Raw genomic sequence first — 20,193 nt, 5'->3', positions numbered from 1 at the left:
TCAACGACAAGCAGTCAGTTGTGGGTAGAATACTGAGATCTTAAGCATCTCCATAAGACTTTGATGTAATTTTTTCAAACTTTAGATCTAGGTGCAGAGAAACTGGAATGAGGAATATGGTGTTGTGCATACCCAAGTGGAGGCAGGGAGCCAACATAGTGCTGTTATAATGATAAGTTAATATTCTTATATCACAGAAATGTAAAGAAAATATATGAGCCAACATGCTTGTCCCTGTACATGAGATCTGAGTTCATTACCACACTCCCTGAACTGTCTACGGCTGGGAGCATGCACATTCAAAGGAGAGAGGACACTCAGTGTCTTCTGAGTGAGGCTTATAAAGGCACGGACTGGCTTTGGTGGGAGCCATGTGCAGCCATCAACCCAAGAGAATGTCTTTAACGGTAGTGGCAATAAGCAGAGGGTGGGATCTGGAGGATTTCCAACTCCAAAATACCTCTGTGTGTCTGTGTATTGTGGGACTCCTATTGGAAATGTGGGCTCCTAAACAGCTTGTCCAAATCCCATGTGACCTGAGGATGGACTCTGTGTAACTCGAATGCTTGTCTCTCTCACCAGCAGAAGCTGGTCCAATAAAAGATATTACCTCACTCACCTTGTCTCTCTAATATCCTGGGGCTGACAGGGCTATAACACCACCATATAGTATTCATAGTGACAATTCAGCATGTAGAATGACCATATATTGTTCAAACCAGGCTCTGTGTGTTTCTTTAGTCTAATTTATGCTAACAAACTATGCTAAGAATATGCCATCAGCATTAGAAAAATGAAACAAATTTGGAGTTTGAAATTGCTATTGAAGTTACTGTACTTGTCAGTCACTATGATCTGACAGTCAATGTCTCCAATCACCTTTCTTATCTCTTGACACACCTCTATTTTCTCCCTGCTCTGTCATGGACATGCACCTTTTTGGAAGCCATGGATCTGTGTGTATATTTTACCAGTTTAGAGGGGAAAAATGGGAGGGCAAGAGAGAATTAAAGTCTTTAGTAGTTGGGCTGCCTTCCAGCAATTTTCTTTAAACCAAGCTTTGGCCTTTTTCTGTCCCTTTGAAATAGACCTGGCTTGGGCTGAACCTACACTTCCTAGCATCTGGGGATGAGCAAAAAGACTATGTACCACCATAAAAAATGAACTTTTTTAAAAAGCATACAGCCATGATAATGAAAACAAAATAAAAGCAAAAGTTGCCAGCTGCACAAACAGCACTCGCCCAGCAGCAGTGGTCAGTGATTAGGAGTGCCCAGTTCCTTGTCACATTGGTGAGAATTTGTAATTATAATAGCACATTGTGTGTATCCTTTGTAACAAAACCAGTTCAGTCTGCTACCCTGATTTATGCAAGGGGAAAGTGAGTCTGAGCCTGGCTTTGCTGAGTGCCTCCATCTCCCATTGATATCAGTGGTGGGACAAGGAGGATCATTATCTCGAAGGATCAAATCCTGGGAGGGCAAAGGGGTCTTCTCTTTGAGATGCTCAGCACCCTCTACTCTGAAACTTCAGTGGGAGCTGAGGGAGATCTGCATGTTACAGGATGTGCTCCGCCCATTGCAGGATTGAGCTGTTAATATCTCTGGTAGTATTCATAGGAACTGTACTGTAGGAAGCATTGCTTTATTTCATTTTTTTAAAATAGGAGTGTACACATCTGTCTTTATACCCAGCAGTTTTTCTGGCCCACAACAAGTCCTCTGTGAGTTTCCCCAACTGAGCTCAGTGGGATCTCTGTCAGCTGCAAGATTTATGTCATCTTTTTCAGTCCTGAGAACTGTTCTTTAAGCTTTTCACATCTGGATTTAATTGGAAAGACATTAAAAGACATTAAGTGTGCTGGAAAAGCATATTTAGGGAAGATCCTTATAGACACTTTCATTAAAGGAGCTGATGGTTATAGGTTAAAACAGGATGAGGACAAGTTGACAACAATTAGCAAGGACAAAATTACATTACAAACTGCTTCAAATGAGAAGTCCTGCTTGCAGTACCGGGGACTGATTCTGATCTCACTTACAACAAGTTAAATTAGGAGTAAAATACCGCTCAAGTCAATACAGTGACATCCATGTAAAAATGGTGTGAGAGCAATCATAATCAAGCCCTTTTGTTTTGAATATAGAACTGTAAAATCTTTTAATTATGTGGAATAATACATATATATGTAGAATTTTCACCTATTTATGTTTTTTTGTTTTTTGGTCTTATTTATATCTTCACTGTAAAATTATACTTAAAGTAAGAGGCTGATTGGTTATAGATGCCAGCAGCCTCACCCCTCTCAGCACACCCAGGCTGGGAAGTATATTTCACAGAATGCATATATTCTTCTGTGGCTTATACAAGTGAGTTCTGAGCTTGGATCAAGGAAAGAACACATTTAGATGTGGATTTCTTTAGACTAATGCAAGAATCTACGGCAATAAACTACCTATATTTTTCAATCACACTGTTCTGTTTGAACAATATAATCTGAGATTAGAAACCAGTGGGCCGCCGTTTGCAGTTAATACCATCATGTGCTGCTGTTTACAAACTGAAGTTTCTAGTTGTGTGCTGACTGAAAGGTAGTTAAAGTCTAAGGGCACTTAATTGGCATGAGAAGAATATAAATTCTTTCTTTGTAAAAAAAAAGCTTATTAAAAACAAAGAATCTGATATTTAGGGGATTGTTTCAGATGCTTTAGTACTGGGAACAAAGTGAAAAGTCCTTTGAAATAATATCCTGCCAATCTTTTAAACAAAAAAAACAACTTCAGTGTTTTCCACTTTAAACTACTCTGTAGAACATTTCAGCAAAACAAATAGATTTGTTTAAAGATTTTTTTCCCCTCTTAAAAATGGAAATAGAATTCTTTTTCTAGTTCCTGAAAAATGTTTACAGGTTTAAAATTCATGAGAAAATTAAGGTTTGGTGGGTGGTACTGTCAGGAGTTAGACACACATTTGACTTAAAAAATTGGAATTCAGTGGAGAGAGTGCTTTTATTTTCTACCATCATATATTCTTTACCTTTCAAAAATTTCCCTTTTTCCTCAAACAATTAAAGCTATATTCTTTTAAGTTTCCCACTAAGTTAAATTTATTTTATCTTAGACTAGCTCGCAGTTCTGCAACTGCCTGTTGTTCAGCCATGAGCCAGTCATTTACTTTGTCTCTCTTCATCTCAGTATCCCCATCTTTAAAAATAGGGATAATAATGTTACTCTGTACATTGATCTCAGCACCTTGATCTCAGTGGATGAGAGGATGCATGCATTATGTAAATGCAAAGTATTGGAACCCACTGGTGAATGTGTTACAATCCTACTTATGTGACTGCCTCCATCTTGCCCAACACAGTATTATGATTATGGGGTGTGTATTGAGATCATGTGGTGGTTTGACCTTCATTGTGCCCTAAAATGTTGGTGTGGTTACACTTTGTGAGTTTATCTTTAATGCAAGTTTTTGGCCATTCTTTATGCTGGCAATTGCTGAGGAAGAAAAGTTTAAATAACAGAGTCAATGCAAATCTCCTGTTTTATTAAAACTCATTTTGAGGCAGTTATTTAATTAAAACATGTATTAAGAGTCTACAATTTTAAACAGTCAAGTCTTTGATGCTAGGTCTGACCACAGTAAAAAACAAATTTTTCCACTCTTACTTCTTTTCTTTCTAAATGCTATGGACTGCCAACTGCTGTTCTTACAACCTCATATGGTTTAGGACAATATTACTGTTCATGTAAAGAACCCAGTCCTGCTTCTGTTTCATTCAATGAAAGCAGGATTGAGCCGAAGTTCTCTCTTGTTGGCTAAACAACCAGCCATTTAGTGAAAGCTATGTTAGAGAAGTAAGAGCATTGATACAGGAGTCTGAGCCACAGCAGACAGCGTTGTTGATGAAGAGAAAATGTTTAAATGTGCACCAGATCCTTAGTGGATGACTTTAAAGGCTTCCACCAGCTAAGGACCTGAATGTACATTTTAAAAGTAAGGAGTAGAGCTGTGTGAATAGCAGATTTTTTGGTTTGCTGGCGATTTAAAAAAAATAGTTTGGCTTAAACCAAAAATTAATTTTTCTGAAATTTTCAGCAAATTGAAAAGTTAAAAGAAGTTCACTTCATTTGATTATTTAAAATTTTGTCATGTACATATTTAAGTAAATTTCAAAACAGTACTCCTGAATCAAAACGTTTCATATCGAAAATGTCAAAACAAAATACTTCATTTTTTTCAGGCTTTTTTTTTTAAGGTTTTGTTTGACCAAACAATTTAGGGAAATGTAACAGAATCTGCATTTTTTTCACCAAAAAAGATTTGGCCAAAAAAGTTTGCTCAGTTTTAATCAGGAGACCAAATTCTCCTCAGTAAAATCAGCTCTCAGTATTAATAGGGTTAACTTCAGTGAAGGTGCAACCATATAACACAGAAGAATTTGATGTATAATTGATGTAGAAATGCCTATAAATAAATCATTTAATTAAATTAGATCTAGTGTTCTGAGTACACAGCTGAGAAGGATAATTTCTAATCATTACAGAAGTCAGCATTGGAAAAGACATATTGGGTCATATAGCTCATCCTGTGTGCCAGTGCAGGAGTCTGCTGGAGTATATTTTCTAGCTTTGTCCAGTCTAGTTTGGAGGGCCAGGTTTCTTAAAATCGCCTATAATTTTTAGACCTGCAACTTTGCATCTACACTCAAGTTCTGGCCCAAATTGTAGCATTATACATCTAATTGCCTGATTGCATTAACAAATCCAGTAGTTAGACATCTAAATACTTCTATTTTGTGCCTCTATTTAATTGCACCTATACTTGATTGTAGATGCAATGTTAGAGATGGGGTTGATTTAAAAATTTGGCACTGTGTGTCTTCAAAGATGTGAATGTTTCTTTGGGTTGAATAGTCATTGTTTGTATCAGCATGATCAGAGCAGTAAGTCTAACAAAAGCAAGTTAGAACATAGAATGGCTCCCCAAATGAGTTATGATTAGGGTGACCAGACAGCAAATGTGAAAAATCAGGACAGGGGGTGGTGGGTAATAGGAGCGTATATAAGAAAAAGACCCAAAAATCGGGACTGTCACTATAAAATCGGGACATCTGGTCACCCTAGTTATGATCTACTTATTGTTTGCAGAAGGTTTCCATTGGGTCATGGTTCAATGAAATTCCACTGTAAAATACAATGTAAATTTGAGTTCAGAAATAATATTTTTACTATATGTTCGCAGAATGTCAAAGCTGTGGTGTGCCATTAATCCTTCTGGTTTCCATCTTTGAATGGTAATAACTGAATGAAAAATATGGTTTAAATCTTGGATTCAGAAATAAAAATTATTTTTAAAAGATTGTCAACATTATCAGTATCAGAGGGGTAGCCGTGTTAGTCTGGTTCTGTAGAAGCAGCAAAGAATCCTGCGGCACCTTATAGACTAACAGATGTTTTGCAGCATGAGCTTTCGTGGGTGAATAACATTATCAGGAAACTACACCTAGAAGATACAAGTTAAAGGACAGATATTTTCAGAAAAGAATTCTAATTAAGTCCTTTTTAACTTTTGACTATGGAAGCTAAACCCGTACAGCCAAATTGACCACTGGGGCAAGCCGCTACAACTCCATTGTGTGTGGCCTTGAGGTTGCAAGTCTTTGCTTGGTGCAGGGCAGGGAGCATAAGCTTGTTGTCCTTGTTGCCATAGTTACTCAAATTTACTGACAGGTACCAACAGTGTCCAGCACAAATGTGAGCAGATGCTACATGTGGATACAAGTAAGAGTAGTCCTTCACAGCAAGTGTTACAAGAGCTCATGGGGTAACCTTTTCAAAAGCACTTAAATGACTTAGGAGTTGAAGGATATGTCTACTCTTTGAACTGAGGGTGTGATTCCCAGCTTGAGGAGACATATCCTCACTAGCTCTGATTGAGCTAGCGTGCTAAAAATAGAGCATAGCTGTGGCCATGCAGGCAGCTAGCTGCACCAGGTACATGCCTATGGTCTCAGACTGGTCCATACTGGCAGCAGCTAGCCCCTTCTGCTGCTCACACCACCACAGCTACACATTGCCTTTTTAGCATGTTAGCTTGGGTGTTTTTCCTCAAGTTGAATATCAGGTATGACTCCTCAGCTCAAAGTGTTAGACATACCTTAAATCCCTTTGAAAGTCAGCACTTAGGCATTTTAAAATAGTTTGCCCATGTTCCTTGCATACCTGCTAACTTTATCTCAAGACCATAGTCAAGAAAGGGGGAGTGGGGCTGAGGAAACATGGACATAAGCACAATCCTGTCTGTGAAAATGAGGTTCTTAGCGGTGTATTCTCCTCCTACTCCCACCTGTACACAAGAATGAGGCCTAAACTTGGTGACAAAGCCTCAGCACTAGAATCAGTGCTGGACTGAGTTCCTCTAGGCTCTGTCTTGGCTCTCTTTTGTCTTTATTAATTATTATGAGCTTGAGCTTCTTCTACACTCAGCGCTGTGACTTGCCCCCTACAGGATCAAGCCCCACAGAAGCATTGTGCTCACTTATGTTAGCAGTGAATGTAGCTGTACATGTTAAATTCTCAAACATTCTTCACCCAAAAGCATACATTAAAAAATGTACAAACCCAATATGTTACCAATAAGCCATGATTCAATGTAGTTTGTTTAAACCCAACGTGTACAGAAACAGTTTTGGTTCATGCTATACTGCGATAGAACTGCCTTATCACAGACTGATCATACAACTGCATCTCAAACCTTAAAAGATAATGCGTCAGCATACTCTGCTGTTGGAGCTACTGCACAGTCACAGGAATGAGATCAAGGGCCATACTCCGGCTGTTCACATGCTAAGATAAGGCAAAAATCAAAGTGCCAAAAGACTGAATTACTGGTGTGGAAAGTCAATCAACACAACGAATTGCATTATTCCTGTGGACTGCTAAAGGTCCCCCCCCCCCAACAGCCCTGTGGATCATGATCTTGTATTCCATCCAGTTTCTGGGATACTGAGAGATGGACATAGGGAAATTCAGAATATGAATATGTTTGTACAATAAAAAGACAATAGGTGAAAGAAGACATGCATGCCTGATGTTGCTAGAAGCCTGTTTGTGCCTAATACATTAGAAAAAGTGTTCAGGGACAGTTAATCCTTACTTAATAATTACCCCCTATAAACCTGGCAAGGTCAGTGTCTACATGGAAAATCTGCCATGCGAATACTGGTTGCATCCGTTAAAGTTGGTTAGGACAGCTTTAACTACCACAGACGACTTTTTCAGAAGGGTTCTAAGTTCTACATTCATGAATCATCATCTTTTGTTTGAACAGAGGATTCCCTCTTCTTTCCCCCTCCCCTCTTTGGCAGGTGCAACCATTACCCTTAACCCCTAGTGCATACCAGGTGAATGTTCCTTTGTGCAGAGATTAATTTGTTTTGGAAAATACTATGTCCATGTAAATTACATGAGTTAATCAGATTATGCTATGCATGAAATACACTGGGTATAAGCTATTTGCAAAAAGGGCTTGAAGTCATTTAATTAAGGCTTACATTGTGTAGTGTGAAAAGCCTTTCTGAAATTTAATTTTTAAACAGATGTTAACATTGGTTAATCAACTGGAGAGCATGGGGTATTGTGAGGAAGCGGGTAAAGTCTCCTAGCAGAATGTATTGTTTGTGACATAGGAAATTCAGTTGCAATAGCAACTGTGGGGAAAAGGGATTTATTCTCAATACCCCTCACGTGATTTCTGTTTAGTTTATATGCATATATTACCATCTTGATAAACCAAGGCCAATTAAATAGCCATTTTAAGGAGTAAATTGTCAGCCACCTGTCCATGTATAATTTTGCACAAGCAAATACATGCAGTTGTATTCGTGTTCATCCACAATTTTGGGTGTGAAAAAGTCAAGGCCAGGTAGAAGCCTAGCTGAAAATTTGCTCCCAAAAAGAGTAAGAAAGCCTTAGACCTTCAACGAGAGGGAGAGTGTCTGTGTTTAAAATTATTGCTAAGACAGTTTGGTATTCTTGGAACACTAAGCCCTCAAACTCACAACAGGCCTGGCACTGATTGCCTAACAGCCTTTAAATTTGAAAATCAATCCGTATATTAAAAAGGTATGAAGCCACACTCATTGCTGGTGGAAACACCTTTGACTTCAATAGGATTGCATTAAGTGTATGCCAGTAGTTAGCCAACACTGGAGAAGACCTCCATACTTTTTATTGTTTTCTAAACCAGGAGAAATTTAGGGTTTTGTCATTCACTGATCTCCATTTTTTGTTGACAAACAACTGCAGGTCCAGTTTTGCTCTTGCAATAAGAAGTGCTGAAATTTAGAGGTTTCTGAGTGCAGATGCAATCAGGGATTTAGGGTTAGATTCACAAAGGGACTTAGGCACCTGCCATTTTAGGCACTGAAATCCCAGGTTTATGCCCCATGGATCTTCACAAAACACCCACTCAGATTCCACCAAACTCTGTGACACCTGAACACACAGCACCTAAGTTCTGGCTCTGAGCATGTGCCCTGCTGCCTCACTCTAGGCATCTGCCTGCCTAAGCCCCAGTGCAATTTACAAACTGGGGCAAGACTGGTGTCCTCCCTCTAACATGCCTGCAGAGCCTGATTGTGTAGGGGTGCTCAGAGCATGCATAACTCCACACAAAATGGCTGGGGGGGGAGCAGGGCCACCTCCCTCTTAACTTTTAGCCCAGTGGTTAAAGGACTCACCTGATATGTGGGAGACTGCTTTTTCAAGTTCCTGTCCCCCCAACTCAGGAGGAGAAGGAAGTGTAGCAGGGATCTGCCAGCCCTAAGCACTGGGCTATAGGATATTCCAATGTGGGGCTCCCTCAGTCTCTCCTGCTCAAGCTGTTCCACTGCAGATAAATAAGTGGAGAGTGATTGGAGCCTGGGGACTGGATCCTGGATCACCCACATCCTGGGTGACTGCTCTAACCTCCTATAGTCTCAGTTTCATGCTTGCATGCACTCTCTCTGATCTGCTGACTCTTTATGTACCTGAAGTGGAACAGCTTTAACAGAAGGGACTGAGGAAGTTCCACATCAGAATATCCTATATCAGGGGTCGGCAACCTTTCCGAAGTGCTGTGCCGAGTCTTCATTTATTCGCTCTAATTTAAGGTTTCTCGTGCCAGTAATACATTTTAACGTTTTTAGAAGGTCTCTTTCTGTAAGTCTATAATATATAACTAAACTATTGTTATATGTAAAGTAAATAAGGTTTTTTAAATGTTTAAGAAGCTTCATTTAAAAATAAATTCAAATGCAGTCCCCCTGGACCGGTGGCCAGGACCAGGGCAGTGTGAGTGCCACTGAAAAGCAGCTCACGTGCCAGCTTCGGCACACGTGCCATAGGTTGTTTACCCCTGTCCTATATTATATACCACTGGTTAGGGTACTCACCTCAGAGATGGCAGAACCTTGTTTAAATCCCTTCTCTTCATCTTGCAGAGGGATGACTTGAGCCAAAGATCTCCCACATCTCCAGCTAAGTACCCTAACCATGGGTTAAAAGATATGAGGAAGGTTCTCCTCTCTCCCCTCACCCCCCCTACCCTAGCTTCTTGTAAGAAACATCCTAGGCACCTGACTTGAAGAGAAGAGAGGAAAAAGTATCCCAGGCATAGTTAGGCACTGAACTCTGTGAGAGGAGTGGTTGCCAGATTTCTACTGCATTAATAGCCTCAAGTCAGTTAAAAACTAGCTCAAAAGTAGCCTAATCTATTTGTTGAAACAAAGGGTTTTTTTAATTAACACATTGGTCTATATGTCAAATAACAAATGAAATCTTTTATCAGATACCTAATACAGATTTGATGAATTAAAAAAAAGCTACAAGCCCCAGCAGGAGTTTGTCCACATTAGCAACAAAGCTAAGAGATGACCACGAACTTCAAAATCAAACCCCCAAAACTGGGGGGCCTGGAGGGATGTGTGTGTATGTACTGGGAGAGGATATTTGGGGGGGTGCTGGGTGAGTGTACTGGGAGGGAGAATTTGGGGGATGCTGGAGGGGTATGTGTGGTCTCACACTCAAGGTGGGGGCAGTGTCATGTTCCCTGTCATGGTGGCAAGGACCCAGGATGCAGCTCCAGCCTGCACCTCCCTGCGACCCGCTCCCCTCGCCAGGGTGGGCAACTAGGGCCTGGCCCTGTCACCCTTCCTGGTTGGGCTCTGAGGTCCCTCGGTGAGACAGAGCTGAGAGAGGCGTGGCGTCTCTGCTTACCTGCGGGGCTGGGACAGGTGGGATCTGGCAGCTATGGATACAAGGGAGGGACCAGTTGGGGTGCAGAGAGAGAGCTCGGTGGCTAGAATATGGAGGGAGGGCCAACCCGGGCCTGACCCCACCCCACATGTGTTTTCACGGTGTACATAGTCTACTTGTGAATGCTGGTTGCAGTATTTTTTGTGCTGTCTCAGATTGAGGCATTTTGGGCTAGGTACCATCCATGACAACTGGAGATTGAAGGCACCTCACCGTGAGCTGACACTTTTGAACGGTATATTTACCAGGACTGTGGCATTCCTGTGATGAAGTTTGTGGTCACTGAGTACTTGATAGGAATAATTAGGGTCATAATCTACTCTGAGATACAAGCAATAAAGTCAACTGGAAACATACATTGAAGACAACAACATTTGGCTATTTGAGTTTCATAGGAAGATTCTGAAATGCAACAGATCTAAAGAGAGAAAAAACATCTGTATGCTGTGTTAAAAAGACCCCATGAAATCTTTATCATGTGGACGTGAGCTGAAATACACATGCTCTAGTGCAGGCTCTGCCTGCTGGTCTCTGTGAAAGAATGACTTAATGTTGTTAGATTGTCATTACAAAACATTTAATCCCTATAGAGGGAAGCAGGAAGAATATTCACAAATTTCAATACCATTCATTAATTGCAAATTGACTTAAGTAAAGCTACAAATAGCCAAAATAACTGGAAACCTCCATCTCCATCCTGATATACACACATTTTTATAATAGAAATGGCAGCCAAGACAAACAAAGAGCAATGTAGCGCATCCTGTTGGCATCATATCTTTTACACATTTCATGTATCATTGTTTTCTGTATAGTTACTGCAGTGCCAAAAACATCTGTTGTATAACCTATGGGTCTTTATTCACAAAACAGTTGTAAAATCTTCTGGGGGAGAGAAATATGCGCTATATATATATATATATAAAATCTGTGCAGATGCTCTCTTGTAAGAAAACTCTCAATGGAAGGAAATATCAAGCCTTTAAAAACAGACATTGTTCACCAGATTCATTGTCAAATGTTCCATTTTTTTTTCTTTTACATTTAACTGAAGTTCAGAAGTTATTTTTATCAAGCCAAATTCATGTGGGGTGTAAGTCCAGTGAGGCCATAGAATTGAATTATGGATGTAAATTAGCCCATTGTCTTTGCTTGTAGCTCTTCTTTATTGCACAAAACTTAACCCCCCCTTCTGCTTCTACTCTGCATAGTCGCTCAGCTACTAGCTTCCTTCCTACCTCTAGCTTCTCCAAGTTTATCGTGGGCACGGAGTTGGGGAGCTGGTAAATGATAAAGAGCTGTGAGGAGTGCAGCTACCAGGTCCATTCCTGCTCGCAGCCCCTCAGTTATCAGTTGTCCACATCCTGGCTCCTAACAGAAGTATGGGGAAGCCAGAAGGAAGCAGAGAAACAATTCATAATTAAGGGGCTGGACGTACATCCAGGAAATCGCTACACATCCCTATTCTCCATGCAATGCCCCTCAATTGTGTTTCCTATGGTAGTCTTCCACTTTCTCTTTTTCTAAAAAAAAAAAAACGACCTCCCCTCACCTCCCAAAAAACATTATTTTGTTACTGTGGAGTTAAGGTTACAGGTGTTCAGTGGTGCCTGGTGCTTCTTGTGTTCTTCCAAAAAGAAAGAGTTTAATTTCCTAAATCCAAGCATTGTAAAACCATGAACTATAGAGTTAAGATCTCCTTACCTACATCTTACAAAACAGGTAGCTTTGCAAGACAGTGTACACACGGTAGAAAATTGGAAAATGCAGAGTTAAGATGACACTTTCCACACCTTTCCCAGAAGAGATGGGCAGGAGAAGCACGAGACATTGTTGAGCACCTGGAAGCTTAACTTCACCCTCACAAAGTGTCTTGCGAGCTATTACTATGTGATAAATTCCACAAGCTAATTCAAGGATATTTGTGAACTGACGTCAGTAGTTTAGGGTAGAACTTTACTTTAGACCTGAGTTTGCTACATTCCCGCACAGTATCACAAATCATGAAACAGTGATAGATAGTGCTATTTATACTAAAGAGAGGTAGTTTAAAATATTGTTAGTTTACTTTTTGTTTCGGCCATGTTTGGATCTCTGTGAGAAGCAGGGCCGGCTCCAGGCACCAGCATCCCAAACGGGTGCTTGGGGCAGCAATCTGCAAGGGGCGGCAGTCCCTGTGTTTATGCCCCAAGCAGCGTGCCGAATTGCTGCCGGACGGCAGGGGCGGTCCGTGTGCCCATAGGGCGGCACGCGCATTTCCGTGGCTGCGGCAATTCGGCAGCAGCTTCTATGTTCATCTGTCCACAGGGGTGCAGCTTCTGTCTTCCGGCTGAAGACGGAAGCTGCCTCTGAATTGCCACCGCCGCGGAAATGCGCGTGCCGCCCTAACGGCACACGGACTGCCCCCGCCGTCCCGCAGCAATTCGGCGTGCTACTTGGGGTGGCAAAAACAGTAGAGCCGGCCCTGGTGAGAAGTATGTGTGCACGCACCTCTGTTCTCAATGTTACAAGAAAAGTGAGACTAATTGGATTGTTTTCACAAAATGAGCATCAAGATTTCTTTTTAAAGTTTTGGAGGTGTATTACAAATATTATTTAACATTGAATGGTATCTTACTGAATATTTTCCCTACTATATAAATCAAATAAAAATGTCCCATGTTTCCATCCTTGACATCAGGGTAGTAAAGACCAGTGCCTTCATTCAGCACAGTTTATTTTTGCAGTGATATTCTTCCACTGCCAAAGAAAGAGGAAAATAGATGTTTTTACGAACTCTATTGTGAGATCCAGGGTAATATTCCTCTAAGAAGTTCCAAAATAGGGTTTCAGCAAAGATTAAAGAAATACTTGTTGAAGATACTCTACGACTTTTAATCCTCTTTAGCATATCTCCACAGTAGGCAGTTAGACAAGTAAAACAGTACTAAATATGTAACAAAGAAAATTTATTCTAATCCCGATAATTTTAACAATGAATTAAAAAAGAAGTCTGTACAGGCCCATTTTGGCTCTTGACAATTGTTTTCAGTAACTTGTAGTTCACAGAATCATAAAAATGCAAGGCTGAAAGGGACCTTGAGAGGTCATCAAGTCTGATCCCCTGCACCGAGGCAGGACCAAGTATACCTAGACCATCCCTGACAGCTGTTTGTCCAATCTGTTTTTAAAAACCTCCAGTGATGAGGGTTCCTCAACCTTCCTTGGAAGCCCATTCCAGAACTTAACAACCTTTATAGTTAGAAAGTTTTTCCTAATATCTAACTTAAATCTCCATTACTACTTGCCCTACCTTCAGTAGACACTGAGAACAATTGATAACTGTCCTCTATATAACAGTCCTTAACATATTTGAAGACTATTATCAGGTCCCTCCTCCATCTTCTTTTCTCAAGACTAAACATGCCCAGTTTTTTTAACCTTTCCTCATAGGTCAGGTTTTCTAAACCTTTGATCATTTTTGTTGCTCTCCTCTGGACTCTCAAATTTGTCGACATTTTTCTTGAAGTGGCACCCAGAATTGGACACAGTACTCCAGCTGAGGCTTCACCAGTACCAAGTAGTGTGGAATAATTACCACTCATGTCTTTCTTACAACACTCTTGTTAATAGGAGGGAATAATTCTGGGGTGTAAGTGAATACTTTGCACTTGTCTTGACTGAATTTCATCTTGCTGTTTTCAGACCAATTTTCCGATGTATCAAGATCATTTTGAAATCTAATCCTGTCTTCAAAGTGCTTGCAATCCTCCCAGCTTGGTGTCATCTGCAAGTTTTATAAGCAGATTCTCCACTCCATTAACCAAATGATTAATGAAAATATTGAATAGTACTATACTCAGGACTGACCCGTATGGGACCTCACTAACTACGCCCTCTCGATTGGAGCAAACGTAGATAACTACTCTGAGTATGATCTTTCTGCCAATGGTGCACTCACCTTATAACAATTTCATCTAGACCACATTTCTCTCATTTGCTTTTGAGACTGTCAAGTGAGACTGTGTCAAAAGTCAACTGAAATCAGGATATATCACATCTACTGCTTTCTTCCTATACACTAGGCCATTAATCTGGTCAAAGAAGGAAATTAGGTTGGTTGCCATGATTTGTTCTTGACAAATCTGTGCTGGCTATTCCTTATAACCCGATTATCCTCCAGGTACTTACAAACTGATTGTTTAATAATTTGTTCCAGTATCTTTCCAGGTACCAAAGTTAGGATGACTGGTCTATGAGTCTCTGGGTCCTCTTCATTCACTTTTTTAAAGATCAGTAACTTCCTTCTCCAGTCCCTTGGGACCTCACCCATCCTCCATGAGTTTTTGTGAAGGTAACAGCACATAATTAACCTGTGAACTCACTTTTGCAAAATAGAAGCTGGATGCTTATTAATTAATATAATATCACCTATAAGACCCAATCAAGAATCATGGCTCCATTGTGCTAGGATGTAGAGCAGCATGGATAAAAAGAAAAAAAAATATTGTAAATTAAAATATTAATTTTTATTTAAATCAGTTTTTCTATTTAAATTAATACATTTTGCTTCTTAGAAATAAACCTATTTACAATTCTGATAACCTATGTTAAAAGCCTAAACTCACTATAATACTAAAATCGTTAATTATATTTAATACAGACTACATTTAATTTAGAATATATTAAGCAGTACATGTTTGCTGCCAAAGCTTTAAAGAAAGTCAAACCGCTGAACTGGTGGAAATCACTGAATAAGCACCTGGAACCAGTTTGTTGAAGTGCTAAATCAGCATTTGGCAGCTTTCTGCAGGTATAGAGAGAATGCTTTCTTCATTTCAGTTTATTCAACTAGTACAGTTTAATGGCTAGTACATTGAAAGTTAAGAAACTGATTGGGAGCTGAAATAGCTGGAAAGCTTGCTTTCCTCAATCTACAAATACAAACTAGATGTGAGAATGAAATCTACTGGCTCAAAAGTCTTTAAAGACATGGTGACCAGAAACAATTAATTCAATTCAGTAACTACAGATAATGCGTCTGTTGTTTAATAAACCAGCTGGTTTTCAATACAAAACGTGTTTTGATAAACTTATATAAAAAAGTATCCAGAACATTTAAGGTTGGTTTATGTAGGAAACAATTTTAAAGTGCTTTTTGTGCATTTTTAATTGAATTCCAATTTTTATCCAAATAGAGCTTGATGCAAATCACAACTAAAAAAAAAGTAATCATCCAGTAAATAAGAAATGTATCATTTCCTAACATAATGTAAAAATAAACAACGTGAATCAATGCATGCTAAGATATATAATTGCTTAAAAATGTGTGGTTAGCAAATAATAGTAACAAATTTAGTATAAAGACTATATTTAGTTGCAAATCAACATTTTTAAATAGTTACCAGCCAGTGAGAACCAACCTTTCTTTAGGAAAATACATAATAAGTACCAACTGAAAACAAGTTAAAAATTGATTTCTTAAATCAAGGTTTCCTTTATGCTGATTTAAATCAATCCATCCTGCACTATACAGACATGTTAAAACAAGACAACAGTTCCTGCCCCAGAGAATTTACAATCTTGGCATCAGACAGGAAGCAACAGATGGATTAAACAGACAAATGGGGATGAGGTAACAGAAAAGCAGACGTCTCAGTTTGCCACTGCCCTAACCAATGCCAGACAGTATTGATTTTGTAGGCATCACAGCAGATGTCTTAATGAGGATAAGGTGATGGCTTTACAAATTATAACACTGAGTTTTTCCCCATGGATAGGAGGTGGCATAGGAGAAAGCATAGAGGTGATTGAAGGACAAGCAGCTAATCAGAAAATCATGGCTGGCATTATTGGTAGAGAAAAGGTAAAGGTTGAGAGCTCATAGATCTGATAGGGTGGGGCTAAAGGATGATGGGCCTTGAAGACAAGGACAAGGAGATTCTGTTTCATGCAGTGGAAGACAGGTAGCCACTGGAAGGAAACAGCAAAGGGGGTGGATGTGGTCAGAATGCCAGTGTCAGTAAGATTATCCTAGCATCAGCATTCTGAATTGACCTGAGGGAGGCAGTGTGGCTGGCTTCAGTGCTAGAGAGGAAATTACATAAATTGAGGTGTGAGATGATGAGCTCCTGGCAGACTGGACAGATAAAATAGGACAAATCTTAGAAATATTATGTAGGTAGAAGCAGTGAGACTTGGACATGGTTTGGATGTGCAGAGATTTATAAGAGGGAAATAACTCATTTGAGTGACTGAATGGTGGAATTATTCAACGTCAAGGAAAAATAGGAAGGCTTTTGGGTTGGAGTTCAAAAGCTCAGTTTTGGCCATGTTGCCAGCTGGACATCCATATGGAGATGTCACAAAGATAGATGAAGATCTGAGATTGGATGGAAAGAGGCAAACATTTAATGGAGAGGTAAATTTGTGAGTAGTCAATATAGAGATGGTATCTGAAGCCATGCTTGTGGTTAAGAGCTCTGAAAGAAAAGGTATCAAGAGAAGAGTAGGGAGCCAAAGACTGAGCCTTGAGGAATACCCACTAGAAAGAGGAGAAGAGGACCCACTCAACAGTCCACAGAAAGAGCAACATGAGAGAACAGAGTCTCAAAAGCCAACCGAAAACTGAAATTTAAGAAGTAGCGAGTGGGTCAGTGGTGTCAAAGGCCTCTGAGAGCTCAAGGAGAACAAAGATGGAATAGAGGTCACTGGAGACTTTAACGAGAGCAGTTTCAAGGTCAGGAAGGTGGTTTAAAGAAGGTAAAGAATGAAGTTGGAGGAGAGGAACTCAAGGCAGCAGTCGTACATGGTGTGTTCAATAAGCTTGGCAGTAGTGTTTGGAGAGGCAGGTGGGAGTCAAGGGTAGAATTTTGATTTAATTCTTTTCGATGGAGGAGACTAAAGCGTGCTTGTATTGTGAGGAGAAGGAGCCTTTGAGAAGGATAAGGGAGAGTGGGGACAAGAGAGACAAAGCAGAATGGGATGGGGAGGGGTATCCACTGCAGCATATGGAGGGGTTAGAAGAGAGTAGATGAGAAATCTTATCAGAGGAGAAGGGAGGGGAGGGAATAGGGCATGTCAGTCAAGGTGAAAAAATAAAGCCGCTTGGCTAGGAAAGTAGCAGAACTGCACAAGGAAGAGAACAAATTTGTTGTGGAGGAAGCCTGCATGAGGTGGAACAGAGGAAGCAGATACTTGGGTTGATCCAACACTGGGCTTTGGTAAGGCAGACTATGTGATGGGAGAGAGTAACAAAGGAGTTGAGGGTGGTGAAGACTGTAGAATGGAGGGAATCAACAACTACATCAATGGAGGAGGGGGCCGAGAGCAGACAAGAAGTTATCAGTGTTAATACATTGGAAGTCAAGAAGGACTGAGTGGCAGGGCAAGGAGGGCATGTAGGTAATGCTGATAAACACAAATTTAGCAGGATATTTTTAAAGGTTCAGATATTTATATGGATAATAAAAATCCATAATTGCATTTGATAAGATTAAAATGTGCAAACCCTTATGCTTCTTGATATAAGCCAACTACTAACTGCCCGGAATTAGGAAGAAACTTCTCTGAGGGTCAAGTTACTCCATGCTTGCCCATTTTGGAGTTTCTTGTGCTGTCTTCTGAAAGCTTTAAGTACTGTTAATTGTCAGAAACAGGATATTGGAATGGATGGACCACTAGTATAATGCAGCATAACAATCCTTGTGCTGCTATTCAGCTGGCCCGGATACACATTCTCTAGCAATATTTAAATCGTGTTAACATACTTTTCAAGGGAAGGCACCATTGAGAGAATCCAGGAAACATAACTATCACTTTAATTGTGAAAGCAGATCCAGCATTTTGTTCCAACAGTAGCCTGTGTGTGATTCTTGGGGTGACAGCTGTGTCTCTGGTCCAACCGGAACTGAAAATTCAGATAAAAACATACAGAGAACCTGTTCATGTTGACGATTAGGAATAAAGAAACTTCACTGAACAATCCAATTTCTAAATGTTTATTCTGGGGTTGGCCCTTGAGGAATGGAAAACTACTGATTTCAGGATAAAGGTTAATTACAGAGCAAAAAATAAATTCAGCCTAGATCGTTTTGTTGAATGTCCTCTCTAACATAGCTTTTGACACAGAAATGTGTGTTCATTTTTAGGGCTGTGGATTACTCACAGTTAACTCAGGCAATTAACTAAAAAAAATTAATCGTGATTAATTGCAGTTTTAATCGCACCGTTAAACAATAGAATACCAATTGAAATGTATTAAATATTTTGGATGTTTTTCTACATTTTCATATATATTGTATTCTGTGTTGTAATTGAAATCAAAGTGTATATTATATTTTATTACAAATATTTGCACTGTAAAAATGATAAAAGAAATAGTATTTTTCAATTAATCTCATACAAGTATAGTAGTGCAATTTTTGTCGTGAAAGTGCAATTTACAAATGTACATTTTTTTTTACATAACTACACTCAAAAACAAAACAATGTAAAACTTCAGAGCCTACAAGTCCACTCAGTTCTACTTCTTGTTCAGCTAATCGCTAAGACAAACAAGTTTGTTTACATTTACAGGAGATAATGCTGCCTTCTTCTTATTTACAATGTCACCAGAAAGTGACAACAGGCATTTGCAGGGCACTTTTGTAGCCGGCATTGCAAGGTATTTATGTGCCAGATAAATATTACAATTGATAGGACTTGAATTTTTTTTTGTAAGTGCATTCTTTATTCCGTTGCTTCTGTCTCCTCCCCCTACACCTGCTTCAGTTTGCTAGGTAAATCCCTCTTCTCTCTGCTGACTGCTCTGGCAACTGACACAAAAGCTTTTCCATGATTAATTAGTAAGCATTGATTATGAAACTTTCAGATACTACATATCTCATCTTCAGAACACACCCATTATAACAAACAAGTTGCCACCTGTTTTGTCTTAAAGTTGAAATGCAAAGCTAACCTGAAAAACAGATTTCATTATCTAAATGTCCCTAATAACTAGGCTGCATCGGGCATTGAGCATACAAAAAGTTTTAACTAACTTGATTTAATTCTTTTTTTTTTCTCTGAGACTTTCTCAAAACTTCCTGGTTCACTGAAGGTATCCAAGACTGTGGCATCACAAATATCAGAACCCTCATTGCAATCTATACCTGATGTCATATTCTGGGAAGCCTTCAGTGATCCAAGAAGTGCCAAGAGGATTTCAGAAAAGAAGAAAACAAAATTAATAGGGCTGTCAAGCGATTAAAAAAATTAATCATGATTAATTGTGCGATTAAAAAAATCACCATTAATCACACTGTTAAACAATAATAGAATACCATTTATTTAAATAATTTTGGACATTTTCTACATTTTCAAATATATTGATTTCAATTACAACACAGAATACAAAGTGTACAGTGCATCCAGCATAGGCTCATGTATCTTCTAAGCGTCTTTCATTGACCCATGTATAAGATATATCAGTGCCACCCACAGTGCTATTCTAGATCTGGCTATTGGAATGTAGGCATGTTCCTCCACCACTACCCTTTCAGTGTTCCTCCTTTTTATTACACTATGCGACCCAAGGCTGGCTCCAGGCACCAGCTTAGCAAGCAGGTGCTTGGGGCGGCCACTCCGGAGAGGGGCGGCACGTCCAGGTATTCAGCAGCAATTCAGCGGAGGGTCCCTCGCTCCTGCTCGGAGCGAAGGACCTCCCACTGAATTGTCGCAAATCGCAATCACGGCTTTTTTTTTTTTCTGCTTGGGGCGGCAAAACCCCTGGAGCCGGCCCTGATACGACTCAACCTTCTTGGATGCTCTGTAACTTGAAGTCTTTAGATCATGATTTTTGAGGACTCCAGTAACTCAGCCAGAGGTTAAGGGTCTATGACAGGAGTGGGTGTGTGAGGCTCTGTGGACA

General features: G+C 39.8%; 1 protein-coding gene and 1 long non-coding RNA gene across 13 annotated transcripts in view; one reads left to right on the top strand and one right to left on the bottom strand.

The window, feature by feature from the left end:
• The window catches only part of STAU2 (staufen double-stranded RNA binding protein 2), a 213,937-nt gene that overhangs the window by 190,305 nt on the left and 3,439 nt on the right, over positions 1 to 20,193 (top strand). The window contains exon 15 of one of the 12 annotated variants that reach the window (XM_039524276.1): positions 16,064 to 16,090. The exons of the other annotated variants lie outside the window; for them this stretch is intronic. Coding sequence (XP_039380210.1) covers positions 16,064 to 16,075 — 12 coding nt within the window. The 3' untranslated portion in view covers positions 16,076 to 16,090. Of the gene's footprint in view, positions 1 to 16,063; positions 16,091 to 20,193 lie in introns of those variants that run through there. 12 annotated transcript variants of the gene reach the window in all.
• LOC120397792 lies at positions 1,749 to 19,399 on the bottom strand. The gene is made up of 3 exons (XR_005594010.1): positions 19,325 to 19,399; positions 18,053 to 18,192; positions 1,749 to 1,820 (listed from the first exon to the last, which is right to left on the bottom strand). It is a non-coding gene; the product is annotated as an uncharacterized LOC120397792 (long non-coding RNA).

This window comes from Mauremys reevesii, linkage group 2 (genome assembly GCF_016161935.1).
Source record: "Mauremys reevesii isolate NIE-2019 linkage group 2, ASM1616193v1, whole genome shotgun sequence".
Taxonomy (NCBI): domain Eukaryota; kingdom Metazoa; phylum Chordata; order Testudines; family Geoemydidae; genus Mauremys; species Mauremys reevesii.
This window is presented reverse-complemented; position numbering and strand designations above follow the sequence as displayed.